The following is a 20,889-nucleotide window of genomic DNA, read 5'->3' as shown; positions in this document are numbered from 1 at the left end:
TCATTGCACTCCTTTTTGGATTTTCTCAACCTTAGAAATAAGCAATTCCAGTATCCTAGTGCGCTGGAAATCCTCACTTGAGATTCTTATTTATCCTCCGACTCGTTTTCAGCATCAAACTTTCATCTTCCTCCTTTCTTCTCACCCGTAAGATGTATTTTTCAGGGCCAGCGAGTGGGTTGCGTCTCCTTCAGAGAAATGCAACCAGGCAGAGGTGGAGATGAGACTTGAAACAGTGGAGCGATAGGAGGTAAAAGGGACAGCGTGTGTGTGTGTGTGTGAGTGAGAGTGTGTGTGTGTGTGTGAGAGAGAGTGTGTGTGTGTGAGAGAGAGAGAGAGAGAGGGAACATGTCAGCGTGGAACAAAAACAAGTGTCTGACAGCACAGAGGGAGGGAGGGCGAGCGGGCTGAGAGCGGAGGAGAGTGGCGGCGTCGAGCAGCTCGGAGATCCGCGGATGCTGACGGGCGCACAGCTGCTGATGGGAAGAGGGAGACCAGGCTGTCACACAGAGGAGAGGCAGAGGAGGGCAGCAGGTAGACACTGTCCGCGCGCATCGGATGGGAGGACGGCGGCGTCTCTGCTGCCGCACTTAGGCGGCAAGTTACCAGCGCACACCTGCAAGCGCCACAGTTCCTCGTCGGAGTCGGTGAAGGTCAGTGCGACGTGTTCACGAAGAGGTTCTTCTCTTTTTATTGTTTGATGTTGCATGATGTTGGAGTAGGATGCTCAGTGTGAATGCATCTGTCCGGAGATCGTCAATATTCTCCGCAAACGTCATCCCAAAGTCACATTCAAAATGAAGGAAAGAAGTCTGTTTGTTTAGTCATTTTACGGCCGATATTTATTCCCTCATTCCATCAGTTATAGCTCGTAACTCCATTTCTTCTGCTTCTGTGTAACTGCTGTCAAAATGCTGCTGTGATGTGCTCAGCTGCACTCAATAATGTCATGAGTGTAAAATAACAATTACCCTCCTGAGTGATGAAGTTATTGATCATATTTATACGAGGACGTGGGTTTCACGGGGAGTTCAATCGACACAGAGTTGCCAGTTCGAGCTCAAATGAATCCAGTGGAACACAACAGCAGCTTGTGTTGAAGGAAACATTCGGCAGGATGCAGTTTGTGGTTCTGTTGGACTGTATTGCGTTATGCAACAAGGTGTTTCTGCTATTTAGCCGACCTTTGGCGATCTAAATGGGGCGGACAAAATAATGGAAAAAGGATTTATTGAAGCAGGCGTATAACTACACCTGCGCTGTGTCTTCCCTTCACATTTAAGGGGCTGGCTGGATGCAGGCGAGAGGGGAGAGCGCTGTTGAACCTGAAGCTTGTGGCTGTCGGCTTCTCTCCTCTCGGGTGTGTTCTGGCACCTGGACACACAGGAAACATGTCGAACAGAGAGTTTCTAGTGACACTCCTCAGAGTGTTTGACTCATAATGACTCAAACTAGAGCAGAAATGAACAGCCGGGAAATGAATTCTATTTGTCGAGAAAAAATGCGGAACAATCCCCAGTTCCGGGCTTTTCTTTTTTGTTCGACATTATATGAAGGTCATTGTAGGTCAAACAAACCTGTTGGTAAAATACGGAGCCAGGGGAGGGGGGGGGGGGGATGTTCTGAGAGAAAAAACTTTCCAGAAAATTTACCAGAATTAAATTAATATATATTAGGAAAACGTGTAAATGTATGTTGAGTTTTTTCTCACGAATGGACCAAATCACTGAGAGAATAGTCCTCTTGAATTGTAATATCTTGACCTACGGTCCCAACGGGCTGCCGTACCTTTGTGATGATCGAATGGTGGCCTTTTGGACTCTCTGATCTTGTAGCGTGAGTTTGTCACACTCCAACGTTTCACTGGCCAAACGATTGAGCCGTGAACAAAGACATTAATAGAATGTTGAGTGAGGATAATTGGATTCGCAGCCCTAAACGAAGCTGCTAATAAATGATCAAATACCAAATCTTCAATCAGCCGAGCTGCACAATCATTACATGAGTCACATGATCATTTTCTACCCACTGAGGCATAGTAACATCAGCAGCTGCTTTTGGGGAGATTTGGTAAAAAATTCAGCACAGCGGCATCATGTGCAAAGCACGGCAGCGTTCTGCAGCGTTCTGCAACGTTCTGCAGCGTTCTGCAACGTTCTGCAACGTTCTGCAGCACCGGTTCAGAATAGCTGAGGCCTTTTTCAGAACCTCTGCACTGCAGCCAGAGAAAGCAGGCGGGTCAGATGCCCCTCACAATCTTCTGAAATCCCTCCGTCGGAGCCTTAGTCGGAGCCATGCATTGCGACTAGCTTATCGATCAGCTGATCACTTCTATTGACAGACCAGAGTGGTCCGATATGTGCGGCTCTGTAAACATCCAGCGTCTTGCTGCTGAGATCTTCCTTCAAATGCATGTCTCCGGGCTCCGGGGGCCACAGCCGGCAAATCACTGACACTGAAGAGGTGGCGAGTCACTTCAATGTCCATATTAGTCAATTTTGAAGAGCCACTTGATGTCCATTTTTTTGTTTCTCTAAGTTCCCTAATAAATGAGCTGTTGATCACCTGCTTTCAGGGTTATCAACTGATTGAATAGGTTCCTCTCTGCTCGCGGTACCTGCAGGCGGTGAGTCACATCAGGAGGAGGACAGCAGGAATGATGACATCTGTGTTAGTCACTCTTCATGAACTTCATATTTTAAATAATACATTCTAATCTAGTTTGGCATTTAAAGACAACCTGGCTGACCAAGCAAATGCATTTTCTTTTTTTAAAGTGTAAAATTGGTTTCAAAATGGTCACAAATTAAAGAAAGCATGTTTAAATCTACACACAGATACAAAGCAATGTTTTACAAATGCACATAGACATTGTTAAATATACTAACGTTTTATTAAAAAAGAAAAAGAAAAAGAAAAAAGAAAAAGAAAAATGACAGTTGATCTATTACCTCAACGCTGCTCAGAAGTGAATTTAACGATGAAACAACTTGAGGAAATTGTTAAAGACATAACAAAAGCTCTTCTTGCTCTTTGTTTTCCCAGAAGAAGAACAAGTTCATCACCAGACAGCAGCGTATTCAAACCCTATAGTTACATCCGAAAGCTACTGTAGGAAGTATTTACACAGATGTACAATAGTTTGAAGTTTGCCAAAGTCATGTGTTTTTTACACAAAGAACAAAAAGCCATTAAACCAGACTGACGACTAAAAGAGACAAAGATCCTCTGAGAACCGTTGAATTCAATAATGTAGCCGCGCTGCAGAGGTTACAGGTGTGCTGCTGAAGATAAGCTCTTCCTAAACTTCATCAAAGAAACAGGAGGTCAGTCGCGGGTTAGCATTGTGCTATCAGCCCAACAAATCACAAACCTTGTCCAAGGCTATTTGGGGATAAAATGGAGATGCGAGTAACACCTTCGAGTTTAAATAACAAACTGAGTGCCTGAATTATACTCTTTTTGTCATTATTGGAAGAAGAAGAAATTAAATCTATATTAAGGGTAACTTAACACTTTTGATTCTGTGCATTTAAAAGAAAAAACACTTCCCGCCGAAAGCCCAGAACACATCGTTGGATCAATGAATAAAATAGAAAACATGATCAGATCTTTGTAGTGGTAAATATTAAGGTGGTATGTTCATAAATAATAATAATTGCTTGATAATAGGGTGCAGATATAGAACGAGCATTTGGAAGTACCCCAAATTTAACATGGTTCCCTGCTTGGAGAGCATGTCATATATATTTGTGTAAATGCAAATGTATGAGTGTTTTCTACCCACTGCTGTCGTGTGAATACTAGTCGTGGTGAGGAAGGTGCTAATTCGCCCGTCTGGTGCCACGAAAGCGTCGCAGAAGAAGTCACGCAGCAAGATGACACATCAAAAGAGCTCCAGTGGAAGCGGAAAATGCTGAGGAAAAAAAATGACATTGCGGTTTGTTATGTAGCTCAATTATTTAATCAGCACAACATCATTATTAGATATCCCAAGAAACACGAGGACATCAATCAACACACAACTACACACTTGTCGAATGTCATCACATGCTCATGAGTGAGGCAGGACCGGCTGTGTGAAGGGGACAACTGCTCCTCGGGACTACGGGGGCCGGGACAACGGGGAACGGGATTACGGGGGCCGGGACTACGGGGAACGGGATTACGGGGAACGGGACTACGGGGAACGGGATTACGGGGAACGGGACTGCGGGCACCGGGACTACAGGGAACGCGACTGCGGGTACGGGGACTACGGGGACCAGGATTACGGGGACCGGGAACATGGGGGCTCCGACAGGATCAGGATCCGGTTTACCAAGGTTTCAGTTGGTTTATGGCAATTTGATTGAATTCAAATGTGTTTGTTAAGATGCACCAGCGACGCATTCAGTGATGAATACTAAGAATAATGAGCGCCACCAGTTTGATGGAGTGCACATTGTCAAATCAAATTAGAGCGATGCACGTATAATGTATTATTATATCAGACAGCTGTATTGTTTGATTTCTGAGGAAAATATAAAGAAGTGTGTAGTCTCCACAATGGATTCTTCAAGATACATGTTTGGTGTATTTTTTATTCACCCTGCAGCATTAGCCGACTCCTCATCCATATTTTGTTCACACATTGTTGCTTACACTACAGTTTTATAGTTTTCTCTTTCTGGTAAATAGTTATAAGGAAAAACTATACAAATACAGTAAAGTCAGGTTCACTGAGGGCCGATGGAAATTGGAATAAATTGAACATTTATCGCCCAGCGGTTAACAAAGGGTGTACGAAAGTTCACCTGTGCCAAAAAAAAACCAACATTTTGAATTGACACGTCCAGATTTGAGAGGTCTGAGTGTGCAGAACATATTTCAGGGAAATCAATGTTTTAAAACTCTGAAGATGTATTCAGACCATGTTATTGATGCAAATATGGGTACTGGAGTATTTTTTGGAGGACATACAATTTGACCTTCCAGCCAAGAGGAAAGGAAGCGGGGCTTGCCTCCACGTAGTCCTGTTGCTTCACTCACTTTTCTCCAAAACCCTCTCAACACAAACATCGGCTTTGGTGACACAGCTTCATGTCGATCCTTTTGTTCAAGTTAAAACATGTAAACTCTTGCAGCTGCGTACTCGCGTCTCTACTCTATTGTAATACCGTTATACTGTAAAACAATTTATCTTGCTATTTTCTAGGGCTGGGTACCAATACCAGACTGACCCCGCCCTAAAGCAGACGCTTTCGGACTTCTTCAAAGACTTCCATTCAATCCAACTTCTCTTGGCAACCAGAGGACCCCCTGCTGGTCAGCAGAGAGAACACAGGTTTCAGAACAGGAGGTCCGTGCCTGATTTGGATGTTTATTCACAATCTTCCGCGGGCATATTTAGCTTTTTCTCTGTGTTTACCAGACTGCTCTCAAATGTGAGATTGCAGCTTGATTATTTCTCAAATCTGCCTTGTGCTCACACTGTATTTTTGTCATCAATCAATCTCCACCGCCGTGTGCCTCCCTCCGTCTGGCTTCACATGCAGACACGATTTACGATGCAGGCATTTGGAACGACATTTGCGTCACGCGCCTGATTCGCTCATTTTTTGTGCAATTGTTTTTCAAAGGGCTCCCATCCACCCACGACCGCTTGAACACTTGTTGTTGTTTTTTTTTCCGGAAATAGGTGGAGCAGAGGAAGGGGAACATGTTTGCTGTTTGTTGAGTGGTGTTGACTGATGGGCTGAATGGTACCTGCGTATGACAGCTTTGACGGCCGAGGAAAGGTTTAGGACGGCTTGAGGGTGTAACGGTGCCGTATGTGAAGTGAACTGGAGGCCTTTTAAGCCCAGACATTTGTTTTGACTTGAGGTAATAACGGAGTGCACTGTTAACCTGCGTCTTCAAGTTCCCTCTCAAATGAATTAGGGGGGACTTTGGCGAGGGCTCAGCCTTTTGCAATATTTAATTCATTCTACTGCGGCCACGGCGAGCAAATTAAATCAGCACATTTAAGAGAGACTTCCTCTTTCGTGATCCTTTCATTTGTAAAAATCCATTCTGAAGGCACTTCTGCGCATACCGAGCTGCTCACTTGTTGAGCATTAATTCATGCCATGTTTGGACTGGCCGACCTGACGAAACACATTTTCTAAATAATGGAACGTGGAAACATGAAATCCTAATTTTAAAGCGTGGCCATCACTTCCTACTGCGTGTGATGAATTTCTACAGAATGTGTGTTCTTACTAGAAATTGCATCACTGAATCTAATTAATACTAAACTGCTTTAAATATCTTACATATCATTTGAAGTGATGGGGCTGTGTAGTTTGTGTTGGGTCACCAGTGTAGCAGCTCCGTCGTTAACACAGCGACCTGCGCAGATAGTCTGGTGATGTCTGGGCATACAAAGCGGATCTGGTCGCTTGTGGTATGGAGAATACTTCCAAAGTACAGCAGAATCTGGTGGAGTGTTTGGAAACCAAAGTCTGGCCCCTCCCTCAACCAATTCCCAATCAGGGCTCGCATATAAAAAGGCGACTGTTGGCATGGCCTCGTTTTCTTTTCCCCTCGACCCCTGTCCTCCGTCTTGTTGTTGTGGTGGCTGATAGTGTTGGTGTTACAGAGCTCCACTGTTGTCATGCCTACAATTACTGATTCCATATATTAATACCACATATAAGTGCTTCATCTGCTGCTGTTATGCAGTGTTTCGATGTTGCTCGTGAGCTTGTACAAGTTCCCTCTTTTTTAGATGCACATTGTTGAGAGGCTCAGGACATTTTAGAATATTATCATATAGAAGAAAGTGAAGCATCTAAAATGAATGACTGGAGAGATGGACATGTTCAGACTTTAAAAATAATGGCTAATATCATTCTGGCCATAATCGTGCAGCCCTAGCTAAAACTTTAAATAAATGAAAAGAGTAGAGTATTTCTGTCTAAAACCCAGCTCTCCGTTATCCGACGCTCCTCGAACACCTCCAGTAGCGCAGGAGCTGGAAGGCTTTTCCATATTTAATCACAGGCTGCACTCCAGACTGTGAGCTGCAGATATGTCACATGAAATGAGATGAAAATAAGCCGCAGCATACACAGTAGCCCGCGTGCGGCGGGTAAATGGAATGCAAATAAAAGAAAGCGCTTTTCAAAGCTCTCGCACATAGTTCATCTTTTCCCAGCACTGTGCCACCGGTGACACAATTATGAAAATAGGGCGACCATTTTCGAAAGGGGGTCAATTTCATCTGTGCTCTCGGGGTCAATTTTGTGATTTGAGTTTGAGGAAATACTCTTTTAGCTTTGTCAGGTGATCATCAGGGCAGCCGGGCATCCTCCTGGGAGGAATCGATGGTTCGGAAAGAGAAGAAATCAAATAATGTGTGAAGCTAATGGAACTAAGGTAAATGTGTCTTCATGCTGGAAGAAAAGTAATGCTTTCCTTTAGACATCTGCTCTTACGATACACCTAAAACTCCCATGATAGGACATGTCTAGCAACAAAAGTCAGGAAAAACTTCCAGCTAAAAACTTGGTGGTGAAATTAAGACTTTGTGGAAGCAAAAAGATATTCAGGAAGGTACAATATGATCAACATCATTGATGTAGGAATCATTAAATGTTTTCACTGGTAACAGATTTTTCTTTTACCATATATCCACTTTCCTTTTAACTTTGGTTTGGTCTCTAATATCTCTACTCTGTGTCGGTCTGCTGTTTGGTGATTAGTTGATTAACCCATTCGCTGTGTGAATGCTTTAGAAACAGGAGGTCTTAAAAATCTTTATTTGAATATTTATTTTGCAGCCAAATCAAAACTTTACATCATAGTCAACCTTTGTTTCTTTTCTAATACTTTTAATACTTTACTTCTTTCTTTAAGAGGCTTGAATAAAGGCAATAAAGTATTACATGAAAATAAGATATGGGTTTGCAGATAATTACAATCTCTCATCTGAGTTGTGGAGGATGGTTTATGGCATTTTGACGGTTCCTTCGTCTTATGTTCCTTTTACTGTTGAACCCAATTATCGGTCAAAATTCTTAATGGCAGTTAATGGTTAGACAGTTATTTATTAACATCCCTACTCAAATATGGACGTATTTTTAGTAAAGTAACAAACTAGTCGGTTTCTCATAACCAATGAGTGATCTGTGAAGTGTGGTGTGAAAAAACGCACATGAATTCAGACATGACCATTCCCACAGCAGTCGAACGGCTCGTGATCGGATGTGCATATGATATGGAAGTGGCCGAGATCTGATTGGAGGTGGGGGTTCACTCTGCAGGAGAGGAAAGACCGCTCGATAAGTGTGGGGTAACGCAGCATTCAGAATGTGAGCTCCTCGGTTAATTACCAGAAGCGCTGATTGAATCTATTGATTCTTAGGAAGTAACTGAAGACATGGTAGTGCTTGCTTGATCAACAAAAATAAACAAGCTGACATTAATTAGTTTGTTAGTGCACGAGTGGAAGTAGGGTTGGAAAACAGTTACGCTAATGGAAGATGAAAGCCACTTTAGTGTGTTTACCGTGTTGTGTCACATAAAGTCAGTAGTAGTGGCAAGATGGAAATCACGTGCTGTCACGTTATAATGGATATCTAATAAACCCTTGTTCACAGAAGCTTCTCTACACGTTGCTATACAGATGTGATTTTGGCCTAGAGAAAAGACATTTTACTGAATGGAATTAAAAGTTACTGAACAGTTCTGAAGAGTGAAGCCAATGTAGGGAGTGTTTTAAAACTCGCATTCCCTCTACTGACCAGAAGGAGGCAACTCCTCTGGTTGCAAAAATAAGCCAGGTTGTATCTCGTTTCCAGTCTTCAATACAGCATGATGTTCATTCAGTAAATGTTGGTCCATTTAGAGTCCAATAGACAATAACGAGGAGAATGCTTTTTTGGGGCTTAATGTGCGCCTATACTTCCATTCACTGCTTGCAAAAAAGCTAAGATGGCAGCAGCTGTAGTCCAAGATGGCAGCAGCTGTAATCCAAGATGGCATCCGCCAAAGGATCGAACTCAAAGCTTCAAAGCGGCAGTCCACAAACCAAATGGTGACATCTCAAAGATTACGGACACTTCTTATACACAATTTATTATTACTGGTCAGAACAACAGTCAGAAAAGTAAACCTGCGAGTTGATTGGAGTTGGCTACATCATGTTGGAGGCAAATGCCGGCAGGGGTGCAACGGATGGGCCTACATCAATAAACTGGATAAGCCAACAAATATGAGTTATCATTTGAAAGTTGCCTTACAATTCCAGGGAAATGGAGAGTGCACTGGCATTTGAGATGCAGAAAGAGAGCCAAAAAAGAGTCAGATTCACTAGCTTTGTGGATAGATGGTTAAAGGTTGTCCTATGAGTTCTCTTTTAGGACCTGCATGGCCCAAATTAAGGAAAGGAAAGCATATCTGATAAGCGTCCTCATCAGTGTGTTGCAATGATGGCGGATGTCGAAGCGAGGTATCAACAAGTAAGAGTTCCAGAAAAAGACACAGACCTCCTTTGGTTCTTGTGATGGCCAGAAGGTGAGTACAAAATGGTTGTCCATCTCTTTGGCGCCACCTCATCTGCTAGTTGTGCCAACTTTGCTTTCAGGATGACAGCAGATGGGAACAGAACTGCTGCATCACCTGAAGCTGTGGACACAGTTCTGACTTCTGTCATTAATGACTTTAATGCCATTGCCCCCAGTAGAGATCTCATGTCCTTGTGCGCCTCACGAGGATCTCATGTTATTAGCCAGGCCTTCTTAAAGGCTATTCCAGAGAGCTAAGGAGGTTAAGGACCTAGATCTGGTCTGATATACGACACATTGGGATTTTTTGTCTCCCATTGAAACTCTTTCTCCAACAACTATGCAAAGAAATGAGATGAGGAAATTCCTGACAGGCTTGCACAACAACACTGGAACACTGTTTAGACCTATTGTGACTGCACAGCAACACCATTTCTCGGATGCCAGCGAGAGTGATTATGGATCCGTCTCATTTGTGAAGGTGTGTTCAATGTGCCTTTCCACTGAAGCAGACCAACAAAAGCAACAAAAGTTGAGCAATGAGTGTACGTCAACACGACAGAAGACCCAGCCAACTGTGTTTCTCATGGGCTCACTGAAAAGCAGTTTGTGGCCAAACAGACACAAATCATTATTTTGTGAAAATCTGATATGAAAGCCTGAGGTCATGTTATTTGAAATATTCTTAGTTTACCGGTTTAGTTTTAAAACAATGAATACAGATGGTCTCAAAGTTGATACTGACTCCTTACAATACGAAGGTCTTTACTAGCTAAACTACTAATAAGATAAGACCAGTGACTATTCTCCTTTCTTATTGTCAGTGAAAATATATATAAACTTGGAGCCATTTTTAAAGATCCATCAGTGGGAATCAATGGATCTTTAAAAATGGCTTAACAGTTATATATTTTTTTATTTTGAAAAAAGGTTCAGTAGCTGAACACAGCTGGATACAGGACACACCAGTGCATTGCAGACTATTTTCAGCAGCAGATTAATCCACATTTTGTGCTCCAGTAAATATTTGGGGCAGGAGGACGGTGCATGTGGGATTAAAAATAAACTGGTGTGTGTGTGTTTTCCGACTGTTCTTAAATCACTGTTTGCACTTAAACCTACGAAACGCACGGCGCTATAATTCAAACAAACAGGATTTTCACTACGGAAGAAACCAAAAAGTCAACATTCAATTGATTTATTACGTAAATTGCATACTTAACTACGTAATTTTTTGATCAAACATACTTATTTGAACCAAAACCACAATCTACTGTAGGGGCTTGCTCAGACACACCAATCACTTGTGTTGCTGGAAACTCGTAAGAGAACCATAAAGATAGCAGACAACTTTTTGGAAGATATTATACAAACTGATAGGTTGGTGTGTTCTTGTGTGTGCGCAACACGGGGGCTCATTGATGTGCTTTTAATAATGGAGTGCAATGGGCTATGGCACTAAGGAATAACATAGATGAGTTGTCAGTAAGACAAATATATCATCAGACTTCCAATTTTAATGCTGGGCCCTGATGTATTGTATGTATTGATGGATTTACTAAAAGCTGGTGCATCCTAATTGGATTTGAGTGTTTTACTGAGCATGCCCCTACACTAATGGCTAATGGCTTTCATCTACTCAGCAGCTTTCCAATGTGTCTGAAATTCTGAGCAATATTGATGTAAAAAAAAACAGACTTGTCACGATAATATAGCAGTAATGACAACAGCAGCCTCAATGGGGCATCGGATATAAATCATGTTATCCCTTACACCCCCTCTCTATCTAAACACACACACACACACAGATATGTTCCTTCTACCACGCAGCGTTAATGCAACTTCAAAAGGATGATTGCCTATCATTAAAGCTGGCAGGAGGGAAGGTTGGAGTGGAGCTCGCAGCCCGTTGAGGAGTGAAAGACTAATTAAGACTTCGGACTCTCTGTTCTTCCTCATTCATCATTTATATTTCTGGAAGGGTACTGTTTATACTGCAGATTAGCAGCTGTAACATCTGGTGCGCTCACACATACGACCCTCTAACCCAGGAGTAGTTGTCTTGTTGGCCACCGAGTGACTCAGTCTCTGTTTAGTTTGGACGCATGGACGGAGGGGAAGTGAAAAATAGCATGAAAACCAGCGATCCAAACAGATCTAGCAATTTCAAACTAATCTTAAAGCAATTAACCACAAATTGATCTTATGCCGCCTCGGAAGGAAATCCCCACTCCCTTAATATTCCTGCCTTTATATTTGAGCTGTTGAGTGAGAATGCACTTTATAAATTTTGCATAAAGCCGCCTACGACAAATTCACAACAATTTGTGCACAGCAGTGGCGGGCCGTGGATTTTATACCTAGGCCTTCAATCTGAGTGGATCAACCACCTTTTCTGTCATACTCACGTAATGTGCTGCAACTGTGTTGCGTTGTTCATTCTGGCCACATGACATCTATTGCTTCTGTCCATCCGGGGAAAGGGATCCTCCTCTGTTGCTCTCCTGAAGGTTTCTTCCCTTTTTTCCCTGTGAAAGGGTTTTTTTCTATCTTTATTTGGTTTTTTTTTCTATTTTAAATAATCTACCCTTTAATCCAGTATGCCCAAAACATATATTACATGATATTATTGGTTCTCCTCATCACACTTTTCTTTTAATTCTCTACAACCACCTTCCAGTTCTCTCCTCTTCCCTCTGCTTTGGCCATCTTCTTTGCATCTTAAACTGAATTGTGGTCTTCATTTCCGTTTTACTAATCGAGTACTGTGGTGTGATAACAATGACATTCATTTAAGGGGCTTCCTTTGCACATTTGTCAGCTAATTATTTTTTGACAAATCACATATATGCTGCAATCTATACAATTGGTATATCTAATCCCATCATTCAAATTGTTTATAGTGTTTGCTGTATCTCTAATAAAACATCTGGTCTGCTGTCTGAATTACTCAACTTCAAGCTGGTTAGTGACCAACTGGGATTGGAGCCTATTGCTGCTCTCATATCTTCAACCCATTGTAATATGAACAAAGCTGCCTGCATCTCCCCAGTAATAATCCATCTGTAATACTTTTGCAAATTTGTGTCTGGAATTTGAGAACTGTGAATGAAATGTCAGTTTTGTTAGCTGAGGTCATTGAAGCATTTGAGTAAACAGCAGGATAGTAATTATTACTTATTGCTGTTTATGCTATATTTTCCCAATTCAATACCTGCCACTGCTATTACCGTGCCATTTTTAAAATCAATTGTTGCATTTTCTTTGATGAGACACACTAGGTTTTGAACTTCCATTAGCTCATTAATCACTTCTCCATTCATTCTACATGTTGACAGCATTTCCATTGCTCTTTTCTTGACCTTCACTGCACATTGTCTTCAGGCCTTAAATCTATAATCACCTCTGGATTTATCACACCTACAGCCAACGCATCATGCTCATACCTCTGGCATTGATAACATCGAAGCGGAGGAGGATTCTACGGTCTGGTGGGGAAACTCATGCAGCCTTTTATTCAATCCTGAAGTACCACATCCGGAAACTCTCGAAGCAGTGCCACTCGTTCTACTCGCTCACCATGCATTGTCTTAAACGATCTCATTAGTCTCCCCTTCCCACCTCTTTAAACACTTCATCTTATTCATTTGAATGCCAGCTATCACTCCACAAGAAACGTACCTCTCTCACAGAACTCGTCTTTCATTTTTGCAGACTCTTATAATATGAAAAGCTTTTACTGCTCATGACCCCTACTTCAATTTTTTTTTTCAGCTCCTACACTGAGCTATTGGACTTGGAATGACTTGCTCACGTTTCTTCTCGAATTTATTATCATTTAGAATTTGTCACTGTCAACCATTCAACCTCTGAGCTTCTCTTGGTGCTCTGGCTGGTGCTTTTGTATCCTCATTTCATCTCCTATTTCACTTTGCCCTCGTTCTTCAACAAGCATAGACAGGTCATCAAATTCCATATCATCATCTATTCGTGTTGCCATCCACATCCAGTCCCAAACCAGTTTATGGCCATCCCCAGTTATTATCTTGTGTAGGCTGTGTGAGGATGTGATGGATGTTGATTTGCCAGATTCAAGAAGTAATCACTAGTTACTGGACTGCCACATGCTGTTAGATCCATCTGTGACTATCCGTTTACATATGTGGGCGTATGTGTGTCTATATCTGTGAACAAGTGTGTCTGACATTGTATTCGTTGTCATTTCTGGTTGTTTTGATAAGTCATGAGTTTCTATCGATCACCTTTATTATTACAAACCAAACAACATATAAAGCTGTAAGCCCAATGTTCACATCTAACCAGTCCGAGATGTCTAACCACTAAATAAGTGAACTCACCTGTGTGGGTTTATTATTTGCCGAACTCTCACACTGTTCCTCTCAATTCTTTCTCATGGCCTATTGGTAAGCAGTATTGTTACAGACAGCCTGGAGGTATATATGACATTTGATCCTTGGAAATATTACTCACAAACAGAAATGTCTTTATGCTCATGGCTGGTACATGCAGTGGTGTTTTAAGAAAGTCAATGCAGTGGCAGGTTTTCTTAGGTATGACTCATTTGTACTTTGATGTTTGTGCTCGGTGCTTGTTTGAGGCAGACTAAGTGACAGTTCTTTGTTTTCTTACAGGTTTCCATAATTCAGGTCACAGAAAATGGGAGCTCAGTGTATCCCGAAGGGAAGCTTCGGCAAGAACCGTGTGATTTTTCTGCACTCTGCAACGGCTCCAAGAGACAACATGAGTGTCGAAGCCAAGCATCACAACCTTTAAGTGCACACTCAATGTGATTTTGACCTGTCGGAACATGCAGTTTCAATTAACAGACGGAGTGTTTTGTCTTAACAGTGTGTCCAAGTGGTCTTACCTTGCTTTCGATCAGAACTCTGCACAACTGGAACAGATGGGCAATAACATATTAACTAATGAAAGAAAATGCAATGTTACATGATTGCCCTCTAAGAATCCTGCTAATCAGTGTTTATAGTGGTTTCCCTTCAGAGCAATTGTTGCATACTCTATTTTTCTGTCAGAGGAGAAGAGTTTTCTTGACTTTACCTTGAAAATTCAGTGACCCAGGATAATCAAGGATGTATGGACTGTGAGAAAGCCAATTGATATACTTGGGCTCGTGGGAAGGAGTGCTCCTCGAAAGGTCGCTAAAACAGAATTATTTAATAAATATTAACATACATCCATTGCAGTCTAGACAAATGTATGGGGTCGTGGGGCAAACCACCAACTGTTGAACGAGGACTTGTGTAGGGCTGACTTTTTGGTCATCACTTCAGCTCATTATAGCTCCATCGAATAGCATCATTCCAACTAAAAGTCAGCATACCCAGCAAAAGCGACGATGGATTTCAACAGGAGCCAGGAATATGGGTCATATCCAACCGGGCTGCCCTATAACACAAGCATGGACTATGAGGACTACTACCAGGAGCCTGACGCGAGTAAAATCATCATCCCATCCATATATGCTCTTGTCTGCTGTGTAGGTCTTACTGGCAATGCCATGGTCATCTACGTCATTCTGAAATACGGCAAAATGAAAACAGCCACGAACATTTACATCCTCAACTTAGCGATTGCCGACGAGTTGTTCATGTTAAGTGTTCCCTTTCTGGCCACATCGGCCGCCGTCCGTCATTGGCCCTTTGGGTCGCTGATGTGTAGGTTGGTGCTGAGTGTAGACGGTATCAATATGTTTACATCAATCTTCTGCCTGACTGTGCTGAGTGTGGACCGATACGTCGCAGTGGTCCACCCTATCAAGGCTGCCCGCTACCGCAGACCGACTGTGGCCAAAGTGGTCAATGTGTGTGTATGGGGGCTGTCCCTCATAGTCATCCTGCCCATCATCATCTTCGCAGACACCGTCCCAGCACAGGACGGTGGTGTGGATTGTAACTTCTTGTGGCCTGAATCGGCGTGGTCAGAAGCATTCGTGGTTTATACTTTCCTGTTGGGGTTTCTGCTACCCGTCGGGGCCATCTGCCTTTGCTACTGTTTAATGGTGGCCAGGATGCGAGTGGTGGGGCTTAAAGCAGGCTGGCTTCAACGGCGGCGCTCAGAAAAGAAGATCACCCGCATGGTGCTGCTCGTCGTGGCCGTGTTCGTCCTCTGCTGGATGCCCTTCTACATTGTCCAGCTTGTCAGCGTTTTCCACCGGCCCCCGGACCCAATGGTCACTCAGCTTTTTGTCATCCTCAGCTACGCCAACAGCGGCGCCAATCCTATCCTGTACGGCTTTGTGTCGGACAATTTCCGGCGTTCTTTCCAGCGCATTGTGTGTTTCCGGTGGCTGGAGTCTGGGCTGGATGCGGAACAGGTGGATTACTGTGCTGTCGCTTTGAAGAGACAGGCAGCGTGTAGCCCTCTGGATTTTCCCAAGGACTGTTTGCCTTCTGATATGGTGTTTCGCAATGGGACATACACCTCGCGTACAACCACAGTGTGAGCAGAACCAAGGTTTAAACAAGTAGCCACAACCTGTCAAGGCGTTTTCCCACTTTCGGGTTATACTGCGGAGATTGATATTTAATTTTAAATATGAATGTGATTTAAAAACTTGGAGTACACAAGCGTGCTCTATACAGATTTACTTGAGAACGTGTTAACTCCTTAATGTCAGGGGACGTAAGAATTTTGGGACAGGTAAGGAAGTTGTGAAACCTTGAAAAACAACTACTGGCATCTGGTTGGCTGGTAGGTTGAGAAAAACTGACGATAATAAAGATGTACATAATTGTGAGGATCCCACTAATTGTCTGTTGTTGATGTTACGCACAAGTGAATGTAAGCACAAAATGGGAAAGCTTAGAACCATTTGTGTTCTCTTATGTGACTTATGGACCGCCCAAGGTTTAGGTAACCCATTAACTAATTGCAAATGTGAAATCCCTTGTTCATTTGTCGTCGTTGGAATTGTATATTATCAGATACACTCTAATAAACCACACAATGACATACCCACAATACCCAAATTGTTCAAAAGTTCACAGATGAGTTTCAACAACTTGCATTTATTTTGGTCTGTAAGTAGTTACAGAAACTATTAGATAAAAAAACTATTTCAAAATAAAATAAATTCTGTGCTGATCTTTGTTTTTTGTTTCTGTCTTTTTGACAAGAAACATTCACACATTTCCAATGACTTTTCTTTTAATAAAGCCAACATGTCATTTTGATCATAGTTTAATTTATCAAATGTATAGGTGATCTTTACATTATTTCCAAACACACAAGTTATAGTGGTTTTCTCCTAATTTCAACAATATTTTGATACTTTTCATGATGTTTTACTTTTTACAACATTTATGGTAATGTTTTGTACCAATTAAAGAATATAAATATTTGAATTCAATAGCCTTTACTTGAATGAACAGTCATTTTGTTTAGAATTCATATATCATTCACCAAAATGTAATACATGCACCTTTTCAATTTACATATTATTTATGACCTTGCTTTGGAAATGTGTTTGTGATCCCCAAGATTTTATTTCAGCTATGGTTAAAATCACGAAACCAAAAGGTTTTCATTTAATTTCCAAATACTATTCCATAAGCTGTTTAACATTACCTAGACAAAATACATGTGTATCATCTTCAAATTAAATAATCATATTTGTTTGATTGTCGGTGAACAATCCTAAATGATTCCTGAACACTTCTGTCAAAATACACACTGATGGACAAAACACAAGCTGTGAGGAAATGTGGGTGCAATTAGGTATTATGAAATCAGGATCTTAAACTTAATATCCTATTAATTCACTTTTATCAAACAGTTTAAATGGTACCACATGTTCAAGTCTCTCTATCAAACTTTAAATGTAATTGATCTAGTCTCTTATATGTAGTTGTAGCAGATTTGTTCCACACAAAGTTCAATATGAAACTGTTCAAAATGTATTATTTTTTGTGGAAATACAACCGAGCTTAATTTCCTAGAATGCTACAGTGTTAGTTTTACTTCTCAGTAACGCATATGAATGGTTCAATTGTATAAAAGAAATGAACACCTGGGCGTGGGGGGATGGGCTGGGTTGGCCCTGGATCTTGAGAGAAGTGAAAGGTTAAACTATTATGTGTCTTATTTTCTTCAGGCTTTCAAAAACTGTTTGATTTGTTCATTGTACTTTTCTGTATTTGCTGTATCTATATTTGTTAAATTGTTCGTTGGTGGATCTGTTTGAATTTGAGGTTTGTTTTTGCAAAAATTGAGCCAGAGTTGTTTTGCTTCAGTTGCACAATGTGACAGAAATGGTTGGAAAAAAATTGTATATGTTGAGTTCATGTTTCTAAATTACAACAGCTCTCAAAACTAAATTTTCTCATGTGATCTTTGTCATTTTGTGTTTGCAAAGTCTGAAAAACTTTTATATATATATATATATATATATATATATATATATATATATATATATATATATAATGAATGTTTATTCTGCCATATAGCAATTACCACAAAGTATGTGGGATCAAAAACCTTTGACTTTGAAAAACTAAAATCCTGGATTACTCATTTCATTACGACGGTTTCCATCCATTCAGTAGGAAACGTGACACTTACATACATTTATTTATTTGTATACTTGCTCACTTGATGAACTCGATCATCATAAAACAAAATACCCACCTAAAAAGATATTACATTATTTGTACAAATATTACAATTTTAGTCAGGACATTTAATTACAGTATTGATTGTTATTACATTATTTGGTTATATTACAATTTTGATCAGGTTGAGTGAAAATATTATTGATGCTACACGTCTGACTGGATTTATTTTTTTGCCTTACCTTGAAACACGTGTTTAATAGTGTAACCATAGTGATGAAGGTTTCCCTAAATAATATATATAGCCCCAAAGACACAAGTCTCTGGCGAGGCAGAGCTCTCTGGCATCCATACAAAGTATTTACATTATAAACAAAACTCCTAACAGATGTAGTACCAAACACTTTTCAGATACAATGTAAAATGTTCCTTTCCTTAGTCATAGGTTTCATCATTTCATGTAATTAGTTTCTCTGATATTTCGGTGAGCTCCAGAGAGGACATTACCCATTTAGAGGGAACCAAAAGATGCTGTTGAACCGACACACACCAAGGTGAAATGTTAATTGAGGACTATCATCTTATTAAAAGAAAATGTTTCTGCAAAAACATTTGGTGGCCTTGTATTACTCACAGCGACAGAAAAGAGGTCGTCTTGAAACGCATATGATTGGTGTCTGTCGATAATGGTTTCGGCGGTAATAAATCAGACCTCGACAGTTCTCACAACATCTTAGACACGTGTCACGCAGCTACATCAAAGACATTTTAATTACACATGTATTCTCATGGATTACCGCCACAAAAAGTAATCCTTCTCCTGCTGAAAGTCGGAGCGGGAAGCTCAGTGGTAGCGCAGGGTCGTCTTTTCAAATCAGAGGATCGACGGTTCAATCCCAAGTCCACGTCGATGTGGGCAAGACGCTTAATGCCAAATTACTGCCGCAGTATGAATGTGTGTGAATGATTCGATTGTCCTGATGGGCAGATGGCAACCTCAGCCAGTGCCATCAGAGTTTAAATGGGTGAATGATGAAATGGCGTGTTAAAAGCACTTTGAGTGGTCAGAAGAGAAAAGCGCCGTACAAGTACAGGACCACGACCATTCAGACAGCGAGCGGCTGCAGCTCCCTTGTATTCAATGTCAGTGGCGTGGAGAGGGAGGTCTCATGACTCTGAACAGCTATTTACCGATGCATTGTGCTCAATGTTTGACCATGGCAAGAGAAACTTCTGCAAGGGAACAAATTTCTTGTATTATTTGAGTTTGCCTGACTGCATCACCTCCTCAAACACAGAGAACAGACGGGACAATGAGAATGTGGTATCAGTGAAGCTATAAACACAGATTGGAGCTGTGTTTTTAAACCGACACATTGGACATTATTCAGCGCTGTCTCGGCTCTAACCTTTTTATGATTTATGACCCTTCATTTTATTGAATTTCTTGCCAAAAGGGTGCATTGCTAATGGTTTTTAATAACACGCAGACCTGGAATCATTAACCACACCACATAAAGTAATAGAGCAGAATAGCCTCATGTAAAAAAAAAAACCTGTACTCCATGTTTCTTCTAAAGGCTTTCGATTATACTTTAATAGTATGCTGTAATATATTGTATGATATCGGAGGAAAGGTGTGTCAGTGGGGACCCGCTGTGTCAGAAGCTGATTGATTGAAAATATAACACCACAACACCAGTGGAGAACAAACTGGCAACTGAGGAGTGTTCCAAACTCTCTCTCTCAGACAGAAACACTGAAGCAGATTGCTTGAGGTGTTATGCAGACAGGCGGAGATGCTCTGGAGGGTGGATCCAGGCAGCCACTTCACCAGCCACAGCTTATAGGGAATACTTGCTGGAGGGCCTGTGACAGAGCTGCGTCCTGCTGCTTGATACTGGAGGCATTCTGGCGAGGATTATGAAGCCACTGGATGGCATGAGTCACCTCATTTGGTTCAACTACAAAAAAAAAACACAACATACTTTTGGTCAGATTGTTCAGATTTGAGGACGATTGGAGCCAGGGACGTGCAGACAATCGGGCAGAAAGGAAGAGTTCAGTGATTTATTAATGAAATAAAGCTACATACATGTGTTTTAAAATCTAAGCATCATGATACCAGGAACTCTGACTATGAAGAAGAGTCTGACACAACTGATGATGACTGCTTTGATTGATTGGGTTGGACCTGGTGGACTCCGTGTGGTTTAATGGCTTCTAGATACAGTCTGCACAGAACCTGCAGTGAATGTTTTTGATGAAAGAGTACAGTTTTCCTGCTTATTCTTTTGAAAATTAAGTAAGTAACCAATCAGAATTTGAAACATGAAAGCTGACTTTGGTGTTTGGTCAGGGGAAGTAGTTCCTGGAGTCTGCGTAAAATGAGATTGATTTGCTGTTTATTTTGTGGATACAATACATCTAAAAACTATTTTATTTGAAGCGCAAACTATGCTACAGGAATCTAATGACACATGGAATTGGTGAATGAGTCATGAACCCCACAGAAATAACCTCTTCTATCCTTTAAAAAAATGTAACAGTCTAATGGCCTATTAAAGTAACAGACACAAATATAAGCGTCGTTTGGATCCTGAACTCTTGACCTGTGGAAGTACAAATTCCTCTCAAGCTTCAAGCGTATTCTACATAAACAAGACTTCACATGGCACACGGTAAGACGGACAGAGAAATGCATGACAATCAGCTCAATTTAATTTAACCTGAAGACTTTGTGGCCATCTCTATCGCTCGAAAAGAAA

At 41.3% G+C, this 20,889-nt stretch overlaps 1 protein-coding gene across 2 annotated transcripts; it reads left to right on the top strand.

Moving 5' to 3' along the window:
• Positions 1 to 424: 424 nt before the first annotated feature.
• sstr1b (somatostatin receptor 1b) lies at positions 425 to 17,844 on the top strand. 2 transcript variants are annotated; one of them, XM_068588311.1, is made up of 2 exons: positions 425 to 653; positions 14,183 to 17,844. In XM_068588311.1, exon 2 carries the CDS (start codon positions 14,908 to 14,910, stop codon positions 16,012 to 16,014), a length of 1,107 nt encoding a protein of 368 aa, XP_068444412.1. In that variant the 5' UTR covers positions 425 to 653; positions 14,183 to 14,907; the 3' UTR covers positions 16,015 to 17,844. The 2 variants fall into 2 exon arrangements, with proteins under 2 accessions (XP_068444412.1, XP_068444413.1); XM_068588312.1 differs by having other exon boundaries at positions 653 to 678.
• Positions 17,845 to 20,889: the final 3,045 nt, after the last annotated feature.

Source organism: Clinocottus analis, unplaced genomic scaffold (genome assembly GCF_023055335.1).
Source record: "Clinocottus analis isolate CAN_PGR_092001 unplaced genomic scaffold, fCliAna1.0.p SCAF_21, whole genome shotgun sequence".
NCBI classification, from domain to species: Eukaryota; Metazoa; Chordata; class Actinopteri; order Perciformes; family Cottidae; genus Clinocottus; species Clinocottus analis.
Note: the sequence above shows the minus strand (reverse complement) of the source record. Positions and strands in the feature narration are given on the sequence as shown.

Coding starts and splice junctions, on each gene's coding strand:
- sstr1b (XM_068588311.1), top strand. CDS start 14,908: ATGGATTTCAACAGGAGCCAGGAATATGGGTCATATCCAACCGGGCTG.